A 20,619-nucleotide genomic window follows, 5' to 3' on the forward strand; every position below is an offset into this window, starting at 1 on the left:
AAGCAGGTAGTAGATGAGGACTCCAAGAGTCCTGGACAGAGTCATTTGGAGTGATTGAACATAATGGGAAAGCATTATGTATTCTGTATAATGAAAGTGTTGTGCATTGCATATCAAGTGTCAAGTAAGGTAGCACTTTGACACCAACCACAAAAGTGTTGCCAAACTTGGTGAAACTGAAAAAAAGGTTCTTGAACAGAAATCAAGGAAATATCATTCCCAGGATCAGTTTTTGCAACTATCTTTCTAGAACAAATCATCTGAGAGTTGCAAGTTTTCAAATTTTACTGTGCATAACAAAACATGGTAAGCCCCTCTCTGATGGGGATATTCTCAAAATGGCCATGTTATCTGGGAGTGATTCCCTTTTTTCATGATTTCCAAAAGAAGGGCAAAATTATTCACTGCATCTCTGAGATGCCACTTAGCAGAAATACTACTAAAGATCTAGTCAAGCACATGGCAAGTGATGTTAGTCAGCAACTCATCACTGACTTACAAAAAGGCAGCCTGTTACTCCATGTGCTTAGATGAAAGCATAGATATAAATAATTATGCAAGACTAGCAGTAATTTTTCATTATGCTATTGGTGACACCATGAAAGAAGAGCTGGTGAAACTGGTGTTTTTGCCTGAAAGGATACAAGGGATAGATATCTACAATGCTGTGATGGGTTTTTTTGTCACAAGACATAAGATCAGAAATGAAAAAGGGCAGAAATATCCACAGCTCAATGACATGGTCTGGCTTAAAACCTCATGTTTTTTTACAGATTTTATAATACACTTCAATGTATTGAATAAACAACTACAAGGTGTAGAGAGAACAGCAAAAAACATGTTTTGTAATACCAAAACATTTGAGAGAAAACTACAGGTTTTTGAAAGGGACCTTGAGAGTGGGCAGCTAAAATATTTTCCAAATCTAAAAATTCATTTAGAAAATTCTATATTTGCAGACAATCCAACAAGCCATCAGAAGATGATTTTCTAGCAATGTAGCATTTGCAAAAGTGAATTTTAGTAAAAGATTTTTACAGTTCTGTAAGATGGAGACAACCCTGTATTTTCTTACTTCTCATGATAAAGCTAAATTTGAAGAACTTGATCTTTCCTGCTTATACTGGTTAGATTTAGGAAATCTGGAAATGGAGCTATTAGAATTTCAAGAAAACTTTATCTAGAAAATTAAGTTCTATAACTTGCATAAAACACTTGAGAAGATAGAAGGGATGACAAAGAACACAGTTAGTTCTAAAAATGAAATCCTTAAAGTGTGGAATTCTCTGCCAAATAATTTTAAGTCAATGAAAGCATTTGGGATTGCTTTCCTTACTTTGTTTGGATCATCTTATGCTCGTTAATAGCTGTTTTCATCTTTGAATTATATCAAATGTGGCACCAGAAACAGACTAACAAATGACCTGAGTGCTGCATGTGTTTCTCTCAAACTTACAAAGTATGGGCCATGCTTTATGGTGGCAAAAAAAATTGGAAAATGAGGGGATGTCCTTCAATTGGGGAATGGCTGAACAAATTGTGGTATCTGTTGGTGATGGAATACTATTGTGCTGAAAGGAATAATGAACTGGAGGAATTCCATGTGAACTGGAAAGACCTCCAGGAATTGATGCAGAGTGAAAGGAGCAGAACCAGGAGAACATTATACAGAGACTGATACACTGTGGTACACTCAAACGTTTGTTTGCTGCTCTATTAGCAGCAATGCAATGATCCAGGACAATTCTGAGGGACTTATGAGAAAGAACGATATCCACAGTCAGAGGAAGAACTGTGGGAGTAGAAACACAGAAGAAAAACAACTGCTTGAACACATGGATTGATGCAGATATGACTGAAAATGTAGACTCTAAATGATCACCCTAGAGCAATTATCAGTATCAAGAAAATAGGTCTTGATCAATGATACATGTAAAACCCAGTGGAATTGCTCATTGGCTGTGGGGGAAGGGGGGGGATGTGAGGGGTTGGAGGGGAGGGAAAGAACATGAATCATTATTTTATAATGATTAATTAAATTAAATTTTTCAATTAAAAAAAGTATGAGCCACGGTTAGACAAATTATCAGCATGCATACAACAGCAAAAATCACATAATTGTTCAAAACCATGTTTAAGAAAACTCTCTTACAAAGGATAAATCAAAAAGGGAAACCCTGGGATGGTGTTACTGTGATTAGTCTAGAGCAGTGATTCCCAAAGTGGGTGCCACAACTCCCTGGTGGGTGCTGCAGCAATCCAGGGGGGCGGTTTTGGCCACAGGTGCATTTGAGGGGAGCGAATAACTGTAAGGGGATGGTGATAGTATGTGACAGGGGGCACTAAGTAATATTTTTTCTGGAAAGGGGGCGATAGGCCAAAAAAGTTTGGGAACCACTGCTCTAGAGTGTTGATTAGCAAACTCTAACTGACTAAGCAGAGAGCTAGCTTATGAACTCTCCCTGCCCAGCTAGCCCTCTAACAGAGAGCTAGACAGAACAGCTAGTTGTTTCTAACAGAAAAGGGGGCCCTTGATGATTGATTCTAGTCAAGAGGGATTTAACTAGTGCAGTGATGGGCAAAGGAAAGGAAATGCTCATCTGTCAGTCTGTTTCTAAGGCAACTCTTTCAAAGTTTCATTGTACTGTATCCTACTCATTGTATTCATCAGATTAGGAATAATGTTGCACCAGGAAAAAACACTTCTGGGGGCCCCATCTGGCACTCTAGCTGTAGTTTGCCCATCACTGGACTAGTGGATCTCAGGAGAGAAACCCCTTTTGTTGACAGAAAGGCTATGGCTACACTCTTTCTGTCCCACTGGAGCACAGTGAAGGTAATGGGGAAGCAGAGGTCTGTCCAGGATAAAGACACTGAAGGAAATGAAGATTGGCTTTTGTTCAGGACTTTTCTTGATGCCTGAACTTTCCTTATTGTCTCCCCCTGTACAGCCCCAGCGGGGGAGAAGGCAATGATGGGCACCTCAAGATCTGGTGTAACTTGGGCTTACATAGAACCTTCTGCCCTAAGAAACCCTTTCTCTCTACTAGTCCCCTTCACCCTTACAAAAATTATCTGACTGCTTTTATTTAGCTAAAGTTAGTTTAATAACAAGTCCTAAAGAGAAGGGATCAGGATAGAGGAAAGCAGGATTTGCCCTAAATATAAAGCACAGAATGGTTTCAAGTTTCTCTCAAATTTGAGCTGAGCTCAGTGCTCACAGGCTTATGGAGGTTTTCCTTTTTCCTATTCTACGCTATATCTATGCTAGCTTTCTTAAGTTCAAAGTCTTTAGCAGTAGACAGCAAGAGTAAAGGAGATTTCTGATCTTCAGAGCTGGTTTAGCCTGTCTCTCCAGGCTGGTACCCCTAAAGACAGGTGTTACAGTTCAAGCAGCCCCCCTTAAATCCTTTTGTTCGATGGTACAATCCACAGGAATCCAGGTAGAGAAAACAGTTGGGAAAATCCCAGGAATAGAGGTCGTTACTATCCTGAGAAGGCAGAGAGAGCTCTCTCCAGTCCCGAGGTCCAGGAAAAAGTATTTTCAGAGATCAACTGTCACTATCTCAAGTCTCTCCCCTCCCCTCCCCCTTCCAACTGTCTTCGTTGTCAATCAATCCTCTCTCCAACATTCCAAACATTTTCTGTGCAATTTTTTCCCCCACATGCCAAATGCAAACTTTTACCTTTCAATAAAAAGTTGTTTGTATCATTGAAAGTTCTGTTATTATGTTTTTCTTTTAAGACAAAGATGTTAATGTATGAGTTGTTTTTTTCTAAATTAAAACCACAATATTCAGGTTAAATTGCCATATTGGCACTTAGCAATAATAAGTGGGATTTGGGATGCAATTTGGGTACCTGGCCTCTAAAAGGTTCACCATCACTGGCCTAGGATAAAGAGAAAATGTGAAAATCACTCCACGTAACACTGTGTCCCTGACATATCAGAATGGTTGCCCTGTTGCTGAATCAAAATAAAACATGAAAATAGAGGGCAACTTCTGCATTCACGACATACAATTCTATTTCAACAAAATAGCAATAAAGAAATCTTAATAGTCATCTTTAACTCATCACTATTCTTTGCTGCCCACATTTCCAATATTCTGCCATAACTGCCATACCTTCAGAATATCTCTCATTTGTACCTCTTCTTTCTATTCTTATTCACAATGCCTTAGTCAAGACTGCTTATTTTTCACCTAGACTATTATAACTCTTTCCTCAAATTCCATGTGAACTAGAAAGACCTCCAGGAATTGATGCAGAGTGAAAGGTGCAGAGCCAGAAGAACATGTCTGCTAGCAGCAATGCAATGACCCAGGACAATTCTGAGGGATTTATGGAAAAGAACGCTACCCACTTTCAGAGGAAAAACTTCAGGAGTGGAAACACAGAAGAAAAACAACTGCTTGAACACATGGGTTGATGCAGACATAATTGGGAATGCAGACTCGAAATGACCACACCAATGGCAACTATCAATAATATGGAAATAAGTCTTGATTGATGACATATGTTAAAACCAGTGGAAATGAGCATTGGCTATGGAGGGGGAGGGGGATATGAAGGGGAAAGTAAAAACACAAATCATGTAACCATGTAAAGTTTTTCTAAAAAAATAAAATATTAAAAAAAAAACTCTTTCCTCGTTTTACTTCCTATCTCTATAGGCTCTTAGAATCTTGGAACTGGAAAGGTTCCCAAGAGGTCATCTAGTCTAACCTACCTTTAACATGAATCCTCTTAATCCTATCCAACTCATTTATTCTCACTCACTGCTTCTGGTAAAAGGAATCTTCTTCTTCCATTCATTGCTATACTATCACCATCCTCTTTAGAATCTTGCAAGAGTGTCCTAGTGTCATACTATAAATCAAGCCTCACTCACCATGGAGTTCAAATCCCCACAACAAAGCACAGCAGGATGACCTCTGATAGTCCCATTTTGTTTCCGGGTGCCCGTCTCAGACACACTTGTTACAAGTCCTCTTCATTTAGACAGAAGGCTCTTCAGTGAGCCAAGTTATGTGGCTAAAATACTAATAGCCCAGCAATCTGCTTAACTATTTCATTATTCAAAAATGTTCTGAAGTCATTCAGTAGCCCTTAGGACTTCTAAATTCATCAAAGAGATATCTTTCTCTAGGAAAATGAGCCTCCACAACCAGTTTCCCTATCCTCTACTCTCATATACACACACCCACTCAACTCCAACTTGCATCTGTAGTCTATATTTAGATGTTTCTGTATTCATTTGTTTTCATTCTATTGTCCCCAGCTTCTCTATCCTTTCACATTAGCATTACAAGCTATGGACTACCAACTCCTACTATACAGGAACAAGGGAACAATTTTGGTACAGCTCTAAGCACAGCATCACAGTTGGTACTCAAAAACTTTGATAACAAAGATACATTGTTTAAACTGAACATGTGAGCCATCTTCATAACAAATATTCACTTTCAGCATGTGGTATTTTAAATTATGTGAATGAATTGTAAATACATTTTATTTAGCAAATATGTTTAGGTTTTGGGAACATACTAACCTCCATAACCATAAATATTTTGTTGTCAGTCTCAAGCACATGGTAAAGACGACAAATATGTTGATGACTGAGGTTCTTCATAGCATCAATCTCTGTCTTTACACGAGGCAAATCATTCTGCAACAAAAATTACAATGCTCAAGCAATCTGAAGCAAGTTATAAGACATCTGTATCATAACAATGACACGATCTCCAGGCTTCATAGGAGGAACAGAATATTCAAAGTTATCTTTAATGGGTAATGAATACTAAGTTCTGTACATTTCTAAAGAGCCCTATTCTCTAATCTACAGACGAGAGTAATGTCAAACTCAAATAGAAACAGATCGCTGCAGGCTACATATTGACCAAGAAAACTACATATTAATGTTGCCATGTTATATTGAATTTTTATTTATTTTGTTAAACATTTCCCAATTACATTTTAACTTAGTTCCCTTTGGCATTCTGGAGTTTTGCAGTCTTATGACACCTCTGAACTAAAAAGAATATGTAGACTTCAGGCAGGGAGGTGGTCCAAAAGAAAGTATCAGGCCTGGAATCAGGAGGTCCTATCTTCAAATAGGCCCTCAGACACTTTCTAGCTATATCACCCTAGACAAATCACTTAATCCCATTTGCCTAGCTCTTTCCCTTCTGTCTTAGAGTTGTTACTAAGACAGAAAGTGAGGGTTTAAAAAAAAAAGCAACAGGCATATACAAAACTTCCCTTTGATTCTCTCAAAGATGGTAAACAATTTGACAAGATGCAAAGATTTAAAGAACAATATTAGACAGTAAATTAGGGACTAACAAGACTAGACAGTGTTATATTTAAAGGAGGTCACTTGTATCTATTTGAGGTTGTAGAAGATGATGTACAGAGAGGTTAAGATGGTATTTCTCCTTTATAACAGTTGCCCAGGCAGGATCCTTCAGGTCACAGTGGTTTATCCCTTCAGGACCCACCTGGGGTTAATTGATATATTAATTTGGGCTCTTTCAGCTGGGATAACATTGGTATTCTGACTGCATTGGCTCCCTTCCCAAATAAGCTATCGAAACCAATTTAGGAAGGTACTTTAAACTTTATATTTTTGGTAAGAAGGATAAGGGTAAAGGATTGAGGTATTAGGAGACCCTAATTAAATTGCTACTAATGAAAATCTAACTGCAGGCAACGAAGAATCAATGTTATAACTTCCTCTGGTCTGGCCTGGCCAGGGCTAAACCAGAGTAGATAAACTGCTGGGAAATCTTCAGCTTCTTCTTCTGTAGATCTTAAGCCTTAACAGTTGAGATATATCCACCCTTCCACCCTCTTCTTCGTCTCCTGCCCACTTCCCGGATCCCTCCCAGGCCCTGGGAAGCCTAGACAGCTAGATGATGAAACTCCTAATATCTAGGGGCAATAGACACCGAGGTAGTGGTCAAGTACAGGTTGATAAAGGTATATGAAGGACAGGAAGAGCTTGCAGAGTAGTGTTTGCAACTCTCTCACTCCAAGACCAGTATCCACACCGATCTCTAGCCTCAGGACAGATAAAAGACCCCAGAATCTCTAAGGATTCTCAACTGCCCCTTCCTCTCTCTCTCGCATGCCTCTCTGGGAACATTCTATCCAACTGACTTAGCTGTCAATCATTGAATGAACTTCAAGCTCCCAGAGATTCAATATAAAAACAGTAAATTAGGGACTAAGGAATCAGGACACAAAACAATCCCAGGGCTCCTTGACTTTTGTGATCTTTTCCCTATCTCATTCTCTACTCATAGGTACCACTAGAAAGAGATTCTTCCTTATACAAAGCATTTATAAGCTCTATCATCCACCAACACCCCTTTCTTCCATCCTGCCAAAACAAAACAAAACAAAACAACCTGTTTTTAATTTTAGGACAGAAAAGAGCTTCTACTATTCCTCATGAACAAAGTCAATCCCCCAGTTGGATAACTCTTAGTATTTCCAGGAATCATTCCCTACTCCAATTCAGCTTTCAAACCCTATAATGAGTAATAATTCTCCTGCTAGCCAAGTGTCATAAGCCTTAGGAAACAAGGGCTATCATTTGAAATTTCTCCCTAGCCAACTCACTGTGCAATTCAGTAGAATACTAAGAGATCTCCTAAAAAGAAGACCAGGTATTTGAGATCCGATTCAAGAGGGTTAAACAAACTTATAAAAAACATAAGAAGATATGGGAGAACTCTTAAAAATGTCAGGAATTAAAACTATATATAGTATCTACATAGATACTATATATAGTATCAAAGAAAAACTAAATGGTAATTTAGAAAAGCAAGAGATGTTAACTGATTTCAAAGTAAGGTCATTATGCTTTTGAGTGGTATTGTACAAAATTATATCTGAAGGAATTAGCTGACTTTAAAAAGTATCCTCATTGCCTCAGTGAATCTTATATTTAACTAACTCCCTCTCTAGCTTCTTATAACAAAGATTAACAATTTAGGGACAAAATCATTAATTGGACCAAACACAATCTTATGATAGAAAGTATGCCTCAAGGACCTTCCATCAAAGAATGTACTCTATCATGAAAAAACTAATCTGAAATACTATTCTGGAATATTGTTCTACACTTATGGGCTTTAAGCATTATGAAGTGATCCAACATTTATTATGGTTATTTAATAAACAGGAACCTGTCCAAGTTCATGGCAAAATCAGAAAGTCAGACTATGGGCTAGAAATTCTAAAGCTCACATATCTCTAGGTCATCTTGTCATTTAATTAAATGTATTTTCAATAAATTGTAATTTCACAAAATATACATTAAATGAATAAAACGTTTCATTTTAGTTAAAATGAAAAAACACATCATTAGCTCATTGTCATAGCACCATCTTGTCAATTTCCATTCCACCTTAACAGTTAAGTAGGGAAGAAGCAAATGCGTAGGCTGAAAGGAAAGAGCAAAAAGAAGAAACAGAGGGCCAAGTGACCTGACTATATTAACCACAAAACCACAAGACAGGGCTATGGAATGCCAGACCTCTGGTCACAATTGGCTGAAACCTTAAGGAAATCTATGGATCTCCTATAGAGATCACCCTATGAAGGACTGTATCATGTCTCCTACCTTATCCAAAATTCTTATCTCTACCATCTGATATAGGATCCTTACTATCATCTGACTTCTCTGACTATTTTTTTGGTAGTACTTGAATAATAAATTATCTCCACTTTTTCAGTTGGGGGGAAGCAGGGGACATCAATACCATTCAGCTCTCTATACTGCCATAGTAATGCTGTTGCACTTTTTATAGTTTTGTAAGATTCAGGCTGAAAAAAAAAAATCTGAGGTTAAAATTTTTTTTATTTTCAGTGTCAACACTTCTAACAAATAGTATCTTTCAAGCCTGGAAAAAAACACTATTATACAGTACAAGTGTACTTGCCATTTCTATCTCAATTTGATTCTTTCTTTTTTTTTAACTCACAAAGCTACCTCCTTAGTTCAGGTCCTCATAACCTCATACCTAGATTACTGCAATGACCTCTTAATCATCTTTCTGCCTCTTTTCACTCCAGGTCATCCTACACACTGCTGCCAAAATAATTCTCCTTAAATGCAGATCTAACTGTGTCAATTACCTACTCAATAAACTCCAGGGGTTCTCTATTGCCTCTAGGATAAAAATATACATTTCTTTGCTGAGTTTGTAAAGCCCTTCATGACATGACCCTGACATATTACAGCTTCAATGTACATTACTCCTCCTTCCACACTACTTGATCCAGCCAAACTAAGCCTCTCTGCTCTTCAAACACATTACCACCCCCATTCCCTTTTGACCGATTGTCCCCCATGCCTGTATAATTAACTCCCTCTTCACTTCTTCAAAAAATCCCTCTCTTCCTTCAAGTCATAACTCAAGTGCTACTGAAGAGAATGAGAATCCCTAACCCCCGACTCTTTTAAAATAAGACCCCAGGTATTACAATCAACCAGTATATAGCCAAAGGAAGTGAGTAAGCTGGGACTATGATTAATTAGTAACAGAATTATACCAGGATTAATAGAATTCTAGTAAGTATATTTTTAAAAGGAAAAATTCTAATCATGCAGTATATCTACTACTTCTTTTTACTGTTTCTATCAACTATTTAAAGCATGTCAGGATGATGAGTTATGGGGGCCATATAGGACACATCTGGAAATGTGAGGGTGTCTTTGGACCTCCCATGACTAAGAGGTAGTGACCAAGTATATCAGCTTGAAGTAACCAAGCAGTACTCAATAAAAAGCCACGACAAGATAGTACCCAACCATAAGTAGAAAATGAACCTCCCACCAACTCAGCCTAAATGGGCCTCCTACTCACTGAGACCTAAGATTTGGGGTTACTGGAGTGAGACCTCGAATGATATAATGTTGGCATATAAAACAAGGAGAAAAACTCTCGTTCAATAGTCTTAGGCAGAAGGAAACCTAATGATCCAGCTTTGCAAAGAGACACTAGTCTCTCTCAATAAACATGTTATTATTGGCTTGGAGCTTTCCCTCTGTTTTCTTTCATATTGGCTAAAAATATTCACCACACTACCTTTTACATGGTCTTTCCTTATTGTCCCAAATGCTACTACTTTCCTTCCTAAACTACCTTATATATAAAAATTTTGTAATTATTTGTATTTATTCTATATATAATTATGCATTTATTTTTAATCTCCCTCACTAAAATGTAAGCTATTCAAGACTGGGTTCATTGTTTCATTCTTTGTATTTATACTCCTAATATCTTTCACTGTACCTCTTCATAAGCACTTAATAAATGCTATTTGATTGACTGAAGTGATGAGTTGCAACAAAGCTTCTACTCCCATTTTACCAGAGGAAATATACTCAGCTAAAATGAAATGTTTTATTTTCCACAATAAATTCAGTGCTCCCAAATTCATGAACTTATCCTATGAAACATAAATAAATTGTTTGGCAAACAATTAAAGCAATCAAAGAAATCTGTCATATACTGACATACTTAGAAAATCTAGAGACAAGGCTCAGTTTAGTGGCTAGACAAATGGATTATAGAGAGCTCATTATAAGCATCCTTACTTAAACTTTGTCAAAATGATAGACCAAGATGAACTTTGCCTCCTCTAAAGTAATATTTAATGCCAAAGTCCCTATACAATGAACACTACTAATCAGATTTTTATGAAGTTCATTTAATATTGAATTTAAAAACAAAAACAAAAACACTTACCCCTAGTGTATTCTTGTCCATGATTTTTATTGCTACCTTTTCTCCGGTGAGAATATGGCGGGCAAGCTTAACCTTTGCAAAGCCACCTGAGTTTAAGAAAAATTAACATTTCAAAATAAGCATATTTAGGAAGAGACTAGTTAATATAATGACCAGAATTAAGGACTGAGGAAAACAAGCCACCTCATATTCCAATGACTTCCATGTTTCTACTCTTTCTTACTATATCTGGATTCTTTCTTCACACTGGTTCCATACTGGATAATATCTTAAACCTTTCCTCATTAAAAAGAATTAGTGGACTGTGTTTTTCAAGGTAGTACATAGGACTGATTTTAGAGAAAATTGCTCTTTAGCTAATGCTTTAAAAGTACATTTTTTACATATAGAAAAGAAACCTTCTGTGTGTATATATCTATATATCTATCTATATATATGTGTGTATATATATACATATACATATGTATATATATATACACACAAAAACACATATATAAACCAACCACATGAATAAGCAAAATTAAACAAGCTTGGTCCCAGATAAGAGATAAGAATATGTACTTTATTCCCTCTTTGAAGAGGTAGAAATCTATGGATATAAGAAGACTGTATATGCTATCAGACTTCATCACTTCAAACTGCCTTTTTCTCTCTTTTTAATTCTTTTTTTAAACCATTTATTAATATTCATTTTTAACATGATTACATGATTCATGCTCCTACTTTCCCCTTCACCCCCCGCATTCCCCCCACCCATGGCCGATGCACATTTCCACTGGTTTTAACATGTGTCCTTGATCAAGACCTATTTCCAAATTGTTGGTAGTTGCATTGGTGTGGTAGTTTCAAGTCTACATCCCCAATCATGTCCACCTCAACCCATGAGTTCAAGCAGTTGTTTTTCTTATATGTTTCCTCTCCTGCAGTTCTTCCTCTAAATGTGGGTAGTGTTCTTCACCATAAATCCCTCAGAACTGTCCTGTGTCATTGCATTGCTGTTGGTACAGAAGTCCATTACATTCGATTTTACCGTAGTATATCAGTCTCTGTGTACAATGTTCTTCTGGCTCTGCTCCTTTCACTATGCATCAATTCCTGGAGGTCTTTCCAGTTCACATGGAATTCCTCCAGTTTATTATTCCTTTGAGCACAATAGTATTCCATCACCAGCATATACCACAATTTGTTCAGCCATTCCCCAATTGAAGGACATACCCTCATTTTCCAGTTTTTTGCCACCATAAAAAGCGCAGCTATAAATATTTTCGTACAAGTCTGTTTATCTATGATCTCTTTGGGGTACAAACCCAGCAATGCTATGGCTGGATCAAAGGACAGGCATTCTTTAATAGCCCTTTGAGCATAGTTCCAAATTGCCAGCCAGAATGGTTGGATCAGTTCACAATTCCAAGAGCAATGCATTAATGTCCCAATTTGGCCACATCCCCTCCAGCATTCATTACTCTCACCTTCTATCATTTTAGCCAATCTGCTAGGTGTGAGGTGATACCTCAGAGTTGTTTTGATTTGCATTTCTCTAATTATTAGAGATTTACAACACTTTCTCATGTGCTTATTGATACTTTTGATTTCTTTACCTGAAAATTGGCTATTCATGTCTCTTGCCCATTTATCAATTTGGGAATGGCTTGATTTTTTTATACAATTGATTTAACTCCTTCTATATTTGAGTAATTAGACTCAAGAGTTTTTTGTTATAAAGATTTTTCCCCAATTTGTTGTTTCCCTTCTAATTTTGGCTGCATTGTTTTTGTTCGTACAAAAGCTTTTTAATTTTATATAATCAAAACCATTTAATTTACATTTTGTAATTTTCTCTAACTCTTGCTTGGTTTTAAAATCTTTCCTTTCCCAGAGATCTGACAAGTATACTATTCTGTGTTCACTTAACTTATTTATAGTTTCCCTCTTTATATTCAAGTCATTCACCCATTCTGAATTTTATCTTGGTGTAGGGTGTGAGATATTGATCTAAACCTAATTTCTCCCATATTGTTTTCCAAATTTCCCAGCAGTTTTTGTCAAATAGTGGATTCATGTCCCAAAAGTTGGGCTCTTTGGGTTTATCATACACTGTCTTGCTGATGTCGTTTACCAAGTCTATTCCACTGATCCTCCCTTCTGTCTCTTAGCCAGTACTATATTGTTTTGATGACTGCTGCTTTATAGTATAGTTTAATATCTGGTGCTGCTAGGCCTCCTTCCTTAACATTTTTTTCATTATTTCCCTTGATATTCTTGATCTCTTTTTTAATTCTTTATTGTAAAAGATAGTGAAAAAGGGGCAGCAGATTGAGAGCCAGACCCAAAGATAGGAAGTCCTGGGTTCAAATCTGGCCTCAGGCACTTCCTAGTTGTGTGGTCACTTAACCCCCATTACCTAACCCTTACCACTCTTCTACCTTGGAACCAATATACAGTATTGATTCAAAGATGGAAGGTAAGGATTTTAGGGATATGCCCTAAAATCCTTACCTTCCATCTTTATATTTCACTATATATATAGTGAAAAGATACGATTGGAAATGATGATATAAATACAAAAGAAATCAACAAAAAATGTATAAAAAAAGGGAAAAAATTTGTGAATAGCCTGCCAAAGGCAAAAGACTAACAACACTTTCAAAATCAAGCAGTCTTTTAATAAACTTGTATATATAAGCAAAAATATTTCAAAACACACCAAAATCCTCATCACTATTTTGTACAGGAGAGTTAAATAATTAAAACATATATAAGAGAACTATAAATTTCCCTACACCCTTGCTTTTTATAAAAAATCCTACAAACATTATCTCTAAAGAAAAGGTGATGGGGCAGCTGGGTGGTTCAGTGGATTGAAAACCAGGCCTAGAGACGGGAGATCCTAGGTTCAAATCTGACCTCAGACACTTCCTAGCTGTGTGACCCTGGGCAAGTCACTTAACTCCCATTGCCTATCCCTTACCATTCTTTTGCCTTGGAACCAATACACAGTATTGATTCCAAGATGGAAGGTAAGGGTTTTGAACAAATAAATAACATTGATTCCAAGACAGAAGGTAAGGGCTTTTAACAAACAAACAAATAAATGAGCTGTGTAGGGGGCCTGTGGGGGGCTCTGCTTTTAGCCTGCATTGTTTTTCTGTGTTTCCCTGGGGCTGAGTAAGGATATTGATTACAATGAAGGGGAATGTTAGTGAGAAAATAGTCACAGAGGGGAAAATGAGTGGAATAACCATCCTTCTGACACCTACTATGCAGGTTTCAGAACTAGTGACAAGCTGTGCCAAGCTTCATGGGCTTTGATGGCTTTCCACATTACAGGAAAATCTTGAAAAAAAGAGTCAAAAGCTTGGGAAAGGAAGTACAAAAAAATACTGAAGAAATTTAATACCTTAAAAAGCAGAATAGTACAATTGGTAAACAAGGCACAAAAATCCAATGAAGAGGAAAAACTTCATAAAAAGCAGAATTGGCCAAATGGAAAGATATACAAAAATGCACTACAGATAAAAATTTCTTGAAAGTCAGAATTTAGCCCTAAGGAAAAAGAGTTACAAAAATTCACTGAAGAAAAGAATCATACTTTAAAAATTAGAATTGGGAAAGTGGAAGCAAATGACTCCATGAGACATCAAGAAACAAAATTTAAAAAAATGAAAAATAGAAGAAAATGTGAAATATGGGGGAAACGACTGACCTGGGAAATAAATCCAGGAGATAATTTAAGAATTATTGGACTACATGAAAATCATGATCAAAAAAAGAGCTTAGACATCAAGAAATCATCCAGGAGGGGATAGCTGAGTGGCTCAGTAGATTCAAAGCCAGGCCTATAGATGGGAAGTCCTAGGTTCAAATCTGGTCACAGATACTTCCTAGCTGTGTGACCTTGGGCAAGTCACTTAACCTCCACTACCTAGCCCTTATTACTCTTCTGCCTTAGAACCAATACACAGTATTGGTTACTGTCCTGATATACCAGAGAACAAAATAGAAATTGAAAGAATCTACCAATCACCTCCTGAAAGAGATCCCAAAAGAGATAACTACCAGGCACATTACAGCCAAATTCCAGAACTCTCAAGTCAAGAAGAAACTATTGCAAGAGCAAAAAAGAAACAATTCAAATAGTCAGGATTACACAAGACTTGGCAACTTCTACATTAAAGAATTGCAAGGCCTAGAATATGATATTCCAGGGGGCAAAGGAGCTAGAACTTCAACCAAGAATCACTTACCCAGCAAAACTAAGCACAATCCTTCAGGGGAAAAATAAATATTCAATAAAATAAAGATCTATCAAACATTCCTGATGAAAAGAAGAGAGCTGAATGGAAAATCTAACTCTCAAATAAGACTCAAGAGAATTAGGTAAAAAGGAAATAGAAATCAATAGATATTCAATAAATTAAACTGCATATATCCCTACTGTTGTAGAAATATAGGATTTTAATATAGCAGAGCAGACTGATTGACAAGGGATTCCAGAACTTTAAGCGAGGAGAGTCAGTGACAGTTTGGACCTGACACTGACGACCTCAAGTTTGAATGTCTAATGGTGGGAGTTGGTGAGACAGACAATCCCTGAAGATGTTTCCCAGCGGATTTTGGATTAAATACCATCTTCAATCAAGCATCCCAATGAAGTAGTAAGGTAGAGAAGTGGGTTGTGAGTTTGTGATGGACACAGAGACCATTCCCTTCTCCCTCTCCTGACTTTGGATTATTTTGCTGTATTTCAAGTCTCCTGTGATCAACTTTGAAGAACATCTACATTGGACTTTATGTGAGATCCCCTCCTCCCAGCAAAACCTTGCTAACAAGCAGTCTGTTAGAGTTAGCCAGAGTGTAGCCTTTATCCAACTCTATATTCCTTAGTGGAGACCCATAGATCTTAGAGTCAGTTAACCTATACCCCTTCCTTACCTATCCCAATAATTATTAAATATCTCAGTTACTATACTCTTTCCTTGTCCAGTCCTTTCCCAGATACCTAGGTTGACAAATAAGAACCCACTGTGAATCTGAAGCTGTTTCCCTGGTTGTTATCCATTTATCTGTTACCCCAGCTATTCCCCAGCTCAGTCTTGTTACTTGTGTTCATTTATTTAGTTATTCCTAGTTTCCCTTAGTCATTCCTTAATCATTTACTTATTCCAGTTAGATTATTCCAGTTTCCTTACTTTATTACATAGGGAGATGATTCTTGTAACTCCAAAGGGCTTTATTATTATTATTAGGGTAGCTAGAAGGAGTAAACATAGACAGGGGCAAGAGCAGGAGTTGAATATGATAGGATGATATAAAAAATAAAATTAAGACATGAAAAAAAGAAATGCATTGGAAGAAGGGGGAAGGGAAAATAGAATGGCGTAAAAAAAAAAAAATCACAAATACAAAAGGCCTTTACAGTACATTTACAGTGGAGGGAGATGGGGAAGGTGGGAAGGGGAACCCATGAACCTTATTCTCATCAGATTTGGCTGAACGAGGGAAGAACATATACAATCAATTGGGTATTGAAAGCTATGTTACCCTCCAGAAAAGTAGGAGGATAAGGGGATTAGGGAAAGAGTGGGGCAGATAGGAAGACAAATGAAGGGAAATGGAGATCAGAAACTAAACAGCAGGGAAACAGGGTGGAAAGTAATACACCGTAATAATGGTGCAAAAGAATTTTACAATTCTCTCTAATAAAGGCTTCATTTCTCAAAAACATAGAGAAATGCATTGAATATATAAGATATAGAGATATATGGATATAAGTCACTCCCCAACTGATAAATGAACACAGGATATGAACAGACAGTTCTCAGATAAAGTAATTAAAGTTCTCTTTAGTCATGCCAAAAAAGCTTTAAATCACTATTATTTAGAGAAACGCAAATCAATATATTCAATCATTCAGGAGAGCTATCTGGACCTGTGTCCATAGGGCTATAAAAAAGTACATACCCTTTGACTCAGCAATACCATTACTAGGTTTGTATCCCAAAGAGATTTTTAAAAGGTGGGGGAGGGAAGATCTATATATACAAAAATATATATATTTTTTAAACCCTTACCTTCCATCTTGGAGTCAATACTGTGTATTGGATCCAAGGCAGAAGAGTGGTAAGGGTAGGCAATGGGGGTCAAGTGACTTGCCCAGGGTCACACAGTTGGGAAGTGTTTAAGGCCAGACTTGAACCTAAGACCTCTCATCTCTAGGGCTGGCTCTCACTCCACTGAGCTACGCAGCTGCCCCCTACGAAAATATTTAAAGCAGGTCTTTTTCAGGGGGAAGATTTAGAAAATGAGGGGATACCCATCAACTGAGGAATGGCTGAGTAAGTTATAGTGTATGATTATAATGGAATACTATTGTATATATAAGAAATTACAAACTGAAGGAGCTCATAAAAAACCTGGAAAGACTTACAGGAAGTAAAGCAGAGTGAAAAAAGCAGAACTAGAACACTATACACAGTGACAGGAATACTATACAATGAACAACTGTGAATAACAGCTATTCCTAGCAATACAATGATCTAAATCTATCCCAAAGGCCTCATGATAAAAAATCCCATCTACTTCCAGAGAAAAAGAACTGAGTCTGAATCCTGACAAAAGCAAACTTTTTTTACTGTTTTAAATTTTTTTCTAATTTCCTTCCACAAAAGGATTACAACGAAAAGTGTTTTACATTTTACAAGTTTTTTACATTTTATATGATTGCACATATAAAATCTACATGAGATTGGTTACTTTCTTAAGGGGAATAGGGGTTGGGGGGGGGTAAAGAGGGAGAGAATCCTATTCAGTCTTCTTTGGAAAATGTTGGAAACTTTTTACATGTAATTGGGGAAGAATAAAGTAAAATTCAATATGAAAAAAGTGATTACTCCTATTCAAAAGATTACTACTATGGACTACTAACTAGAACTAAATAGAAACTCACTGTACCCAAACAGAAGGATTTAAATTTAAAAAACATGTAGAAGGTGGCAGGATGCATGGATATCACCAAGAGCGGTAACTTAAGGAAGGTAAAAAGTGAGGAGTTAAGGGTCAATTAAAACAAATAAAGCTGTCAAATGTCTACCTTCTCTTCATTACTGGTTGGCCCTCCAATCAACAAGTGGGTACAAATGCTCAAGTGAGGCCAAACAGCTAAAATTTTGTAATTAATTAAAACCTTTGAAAAAAATCAGAAACCTATCTGGCAGTGTTTGTCCTAATCTCCTTCTTCTAATCTCATGAAGCATATATAGTAGTGCTAATTACTTAATAAGACTACTCATTTGACAGAATGATATAGGTGAGGAGACAGCAATAATTCATGAATTGTGTGTAAATTATCTTGATAACTATCTTGACATACTAGAGTATAAGGCTGACTCTATTTACCTAGGATTCAGGGTGATTGAAGAAACTGATTATCTTTAGAACGCAGAATAACTTGAAGAAATTTACTGAAAATTTAGGAAGTCTCAGGCTTGTCTCAGGTGTAATTCCTCTTCAGGGGAAAAGAGACTAAGTTTCATAGAGTCTGTGCTGTGCTCCAGCTTGAAAACTCAAATAATCATTAGTCTTCTTGCCAAAAAAAAAAAAAAAAAAAAAAGACTTACCTGTCCCAATAGTTTCATATAATTCATAATATTTGAGAAGTTCATCATAGTCTCCCACAGCCATGGTGAAAGCTTGTTTCAAGTTAGCAAAAAATAAAAGCTGTTGGGTAGAAATAATATAAAAACATTATAATCTAGTACTAAAAATGGTTAACAGGAACTTTTATATATAAAGTTTATTAAAGATCAAAAATAGTCTGTTTTCTCAATGCCTATAACAGTCCTAGAAATTGAACAAATGTTTGATGATCTAATTACAGTTATGTATGATGATACCAATCATCTGACTGGAAAATATCAACAATACATGTGTAAGTTGTTATAAGGATGAGAGGGTTATACCAAGAGAGGATGGTCTGCAGGGAACAGATGCAGAGGAAAAGATTCTGGAATGTTGAAGGAAGGGTTAGACTAGTACTGAGGGGGTTAGCTGTTTCTCTCCAGAGGTACCCCAGGGAGAGTGGCTGCTTGTCTTTAGTGGCTGATCCTATCCTATCCTGCCTGCTGTCTTGTTATCCTGTTACTATATTCCCTTGGAGAAGAACCTGGTGATCCTAACCAACTGCACTGATTAGGTCTAGGTCCTTTTTGGATCTAGGACCTTTCCTGAGCCCTGCCATACTTGCCACAGACCATTACCTTTAATACTAACTAAGGGGATTTAGTGCAGGTTAGCTAGAGCAGGGACTGGGATTTTTAGGTGAGAGAGGAGAGGGATTAGAGTAGTCCAACAACTCCTTGAAGAATCTCCACAAGGAGATATTTAGATCCTGGAGACTTTAGGTAGTGGAAATTAGAATGAGGGTTATCCTATTTCCCTTTTAACCTTTCCCTATTAAAATAAATACTTTCCCTGTTACTGAATGGTCTGTGTGTTTATCTCAGACCAGGCTCTGGCCTTGTCAGAGTTAACTGTTGGCCTTCAACCCACAGAGTAACATCTTGTTACTGGCCCAATTTAATCCATCTCATCCAATCCCCAAAACCACCCTAAAACAAAATCAATGTCCATTTGTCGAGTTGACCATAGAACATTCAGGTTCCAGGGCTTCTCTTCCTCCTACTAAACCTGCCTTTTGACCATTAGCATCTTCACTAACAAGTGTGAACTGAGGAAATAAAGAGATGAAGCTCCAATGGGTTGGTTTTGTTTTCTGCCTTGTTGGGAGAAGGTACAAGCTAAATGAAATCTAAGTTAAAATTCTGGGTTAAGATGCAACTTTTTGACTTTCTATGGAATTTAACCACCAAGGAATCTTCCCTCTAAGGATTTTTCCATCTAAAGAATCAGAGATAAGCACAAGTTAATGATGGTACACTGTTTCTTCAACAAGATAAATCTTGCTATTGCATTGCCTCTAGAAAAACTTCTATTGTGTATAATAAACCACCATAATACAAATACTTGGTAGAATTCTGAATTGCATTCCTAGATTTCTAGAAGTGTTCTATTAACAGTTTAGATTCTAATCCTGGCTCTGCCAACTTATTAGTCACATGAGCTTGGACAAGTCATTTAATTAGCTTCTTTTGGTCTTAAGTTTTCTCATAATCATCAAGGTACTTTTCTGGCTTCAAAATCCTAGTAAATAATCCTTTACAAGATTATACATCTATTCGTATGTGAATGTGTGCATGTTGCTAGCAGAGAAAGGGAAGAGGGATACAAGAACAGAACAATGGAGCACAACTTAAATTCATACAAATTCAGAAGGCAAGTCATAAGATTGGAGATAGTGTAAGTGAGCAAGAGGCAAAGTCGGGGAAGAAGTTAGGAAGTAGATTAAGATGCTCTAAAATAGTCCCTTGCCTACTGAAATAAGTTTATATATGAGGTTAAACATCTCATTCTTCATTTCCTTTTTGATTCATGAGGCCCTTCACATAGTAGGGACTCAAAAATTTGAGGAAATGAAAGAAATCAACTTTTCTCCTTATACTCCTTGGGCTTCCTTCATTCTACTCTATGAAAAGAAAAACAAATGCCTCCACCTGATTCATTAAAAGCAGCCCAAGTCTGGGGGGGTAGGATGGGGAGGGAGGAAGGGAGAGAAAGAACATGAATCATGTAACCACGGGAAAACATCCTAAGTTAATTAATTAAATAAAAGATTTTTGGGGGGGGGGGGAGAAGGCAGCCCAAGTGCCTGCCTAGGTAGGTTGACACAGGTAGAACAGGGAGATAATCATATATCCAGGATGAGCTAATCAAATATAGTCCCTCCCCACAGAGACTA

At 37.0% G+C, this 20,619-nt stretch overlaps 1 protein-coding gene across 1 annotated transcript in view; it reads right to left on the minus strand.

Moving 5' to 3' along the window:
- Positions 1-18,446, minus strand: part of MELK (maternal embryonic leucine zipper kinase) — a 104,162-nt gene extending 85,716 nt beyond the window's left edge. The window contains exons 1-3 of the mRNA XM_044657530.1: positions 18,383-18,446; positions 10,767-10,852; positions 5,555-5,671 (exon numbers count right to left, since the gene is read on the minus strand). Of these exons, the coding sequence (XP_044513465.1) occupies positions 5,555-5,671; positions 10,767-10,852; positions 18,383-18,446 (267 nt within the window). The remainder of the gene's footprint in view (positions 1-5,554; positions 5,672-10,766; positions 10,853-18,382) is intronic.
- Positions 18,447-20,619: the final 2,173 nt, after the last annotated feature.

This window comes from Gracilinanus agilis, chromosome 1 (assembly GCF_016433145.1).
Source record: "Gracilinanus agilis isolate LMUSP501 chromosome 1, AgileGrace, whole genome shotgun sequence".
NCBI lineage: Eukaryota > Metazoa > Chordata > Mammalia > Didelphimorphia > Didelphidae > Gracilinanus > Gracilinanus agilis.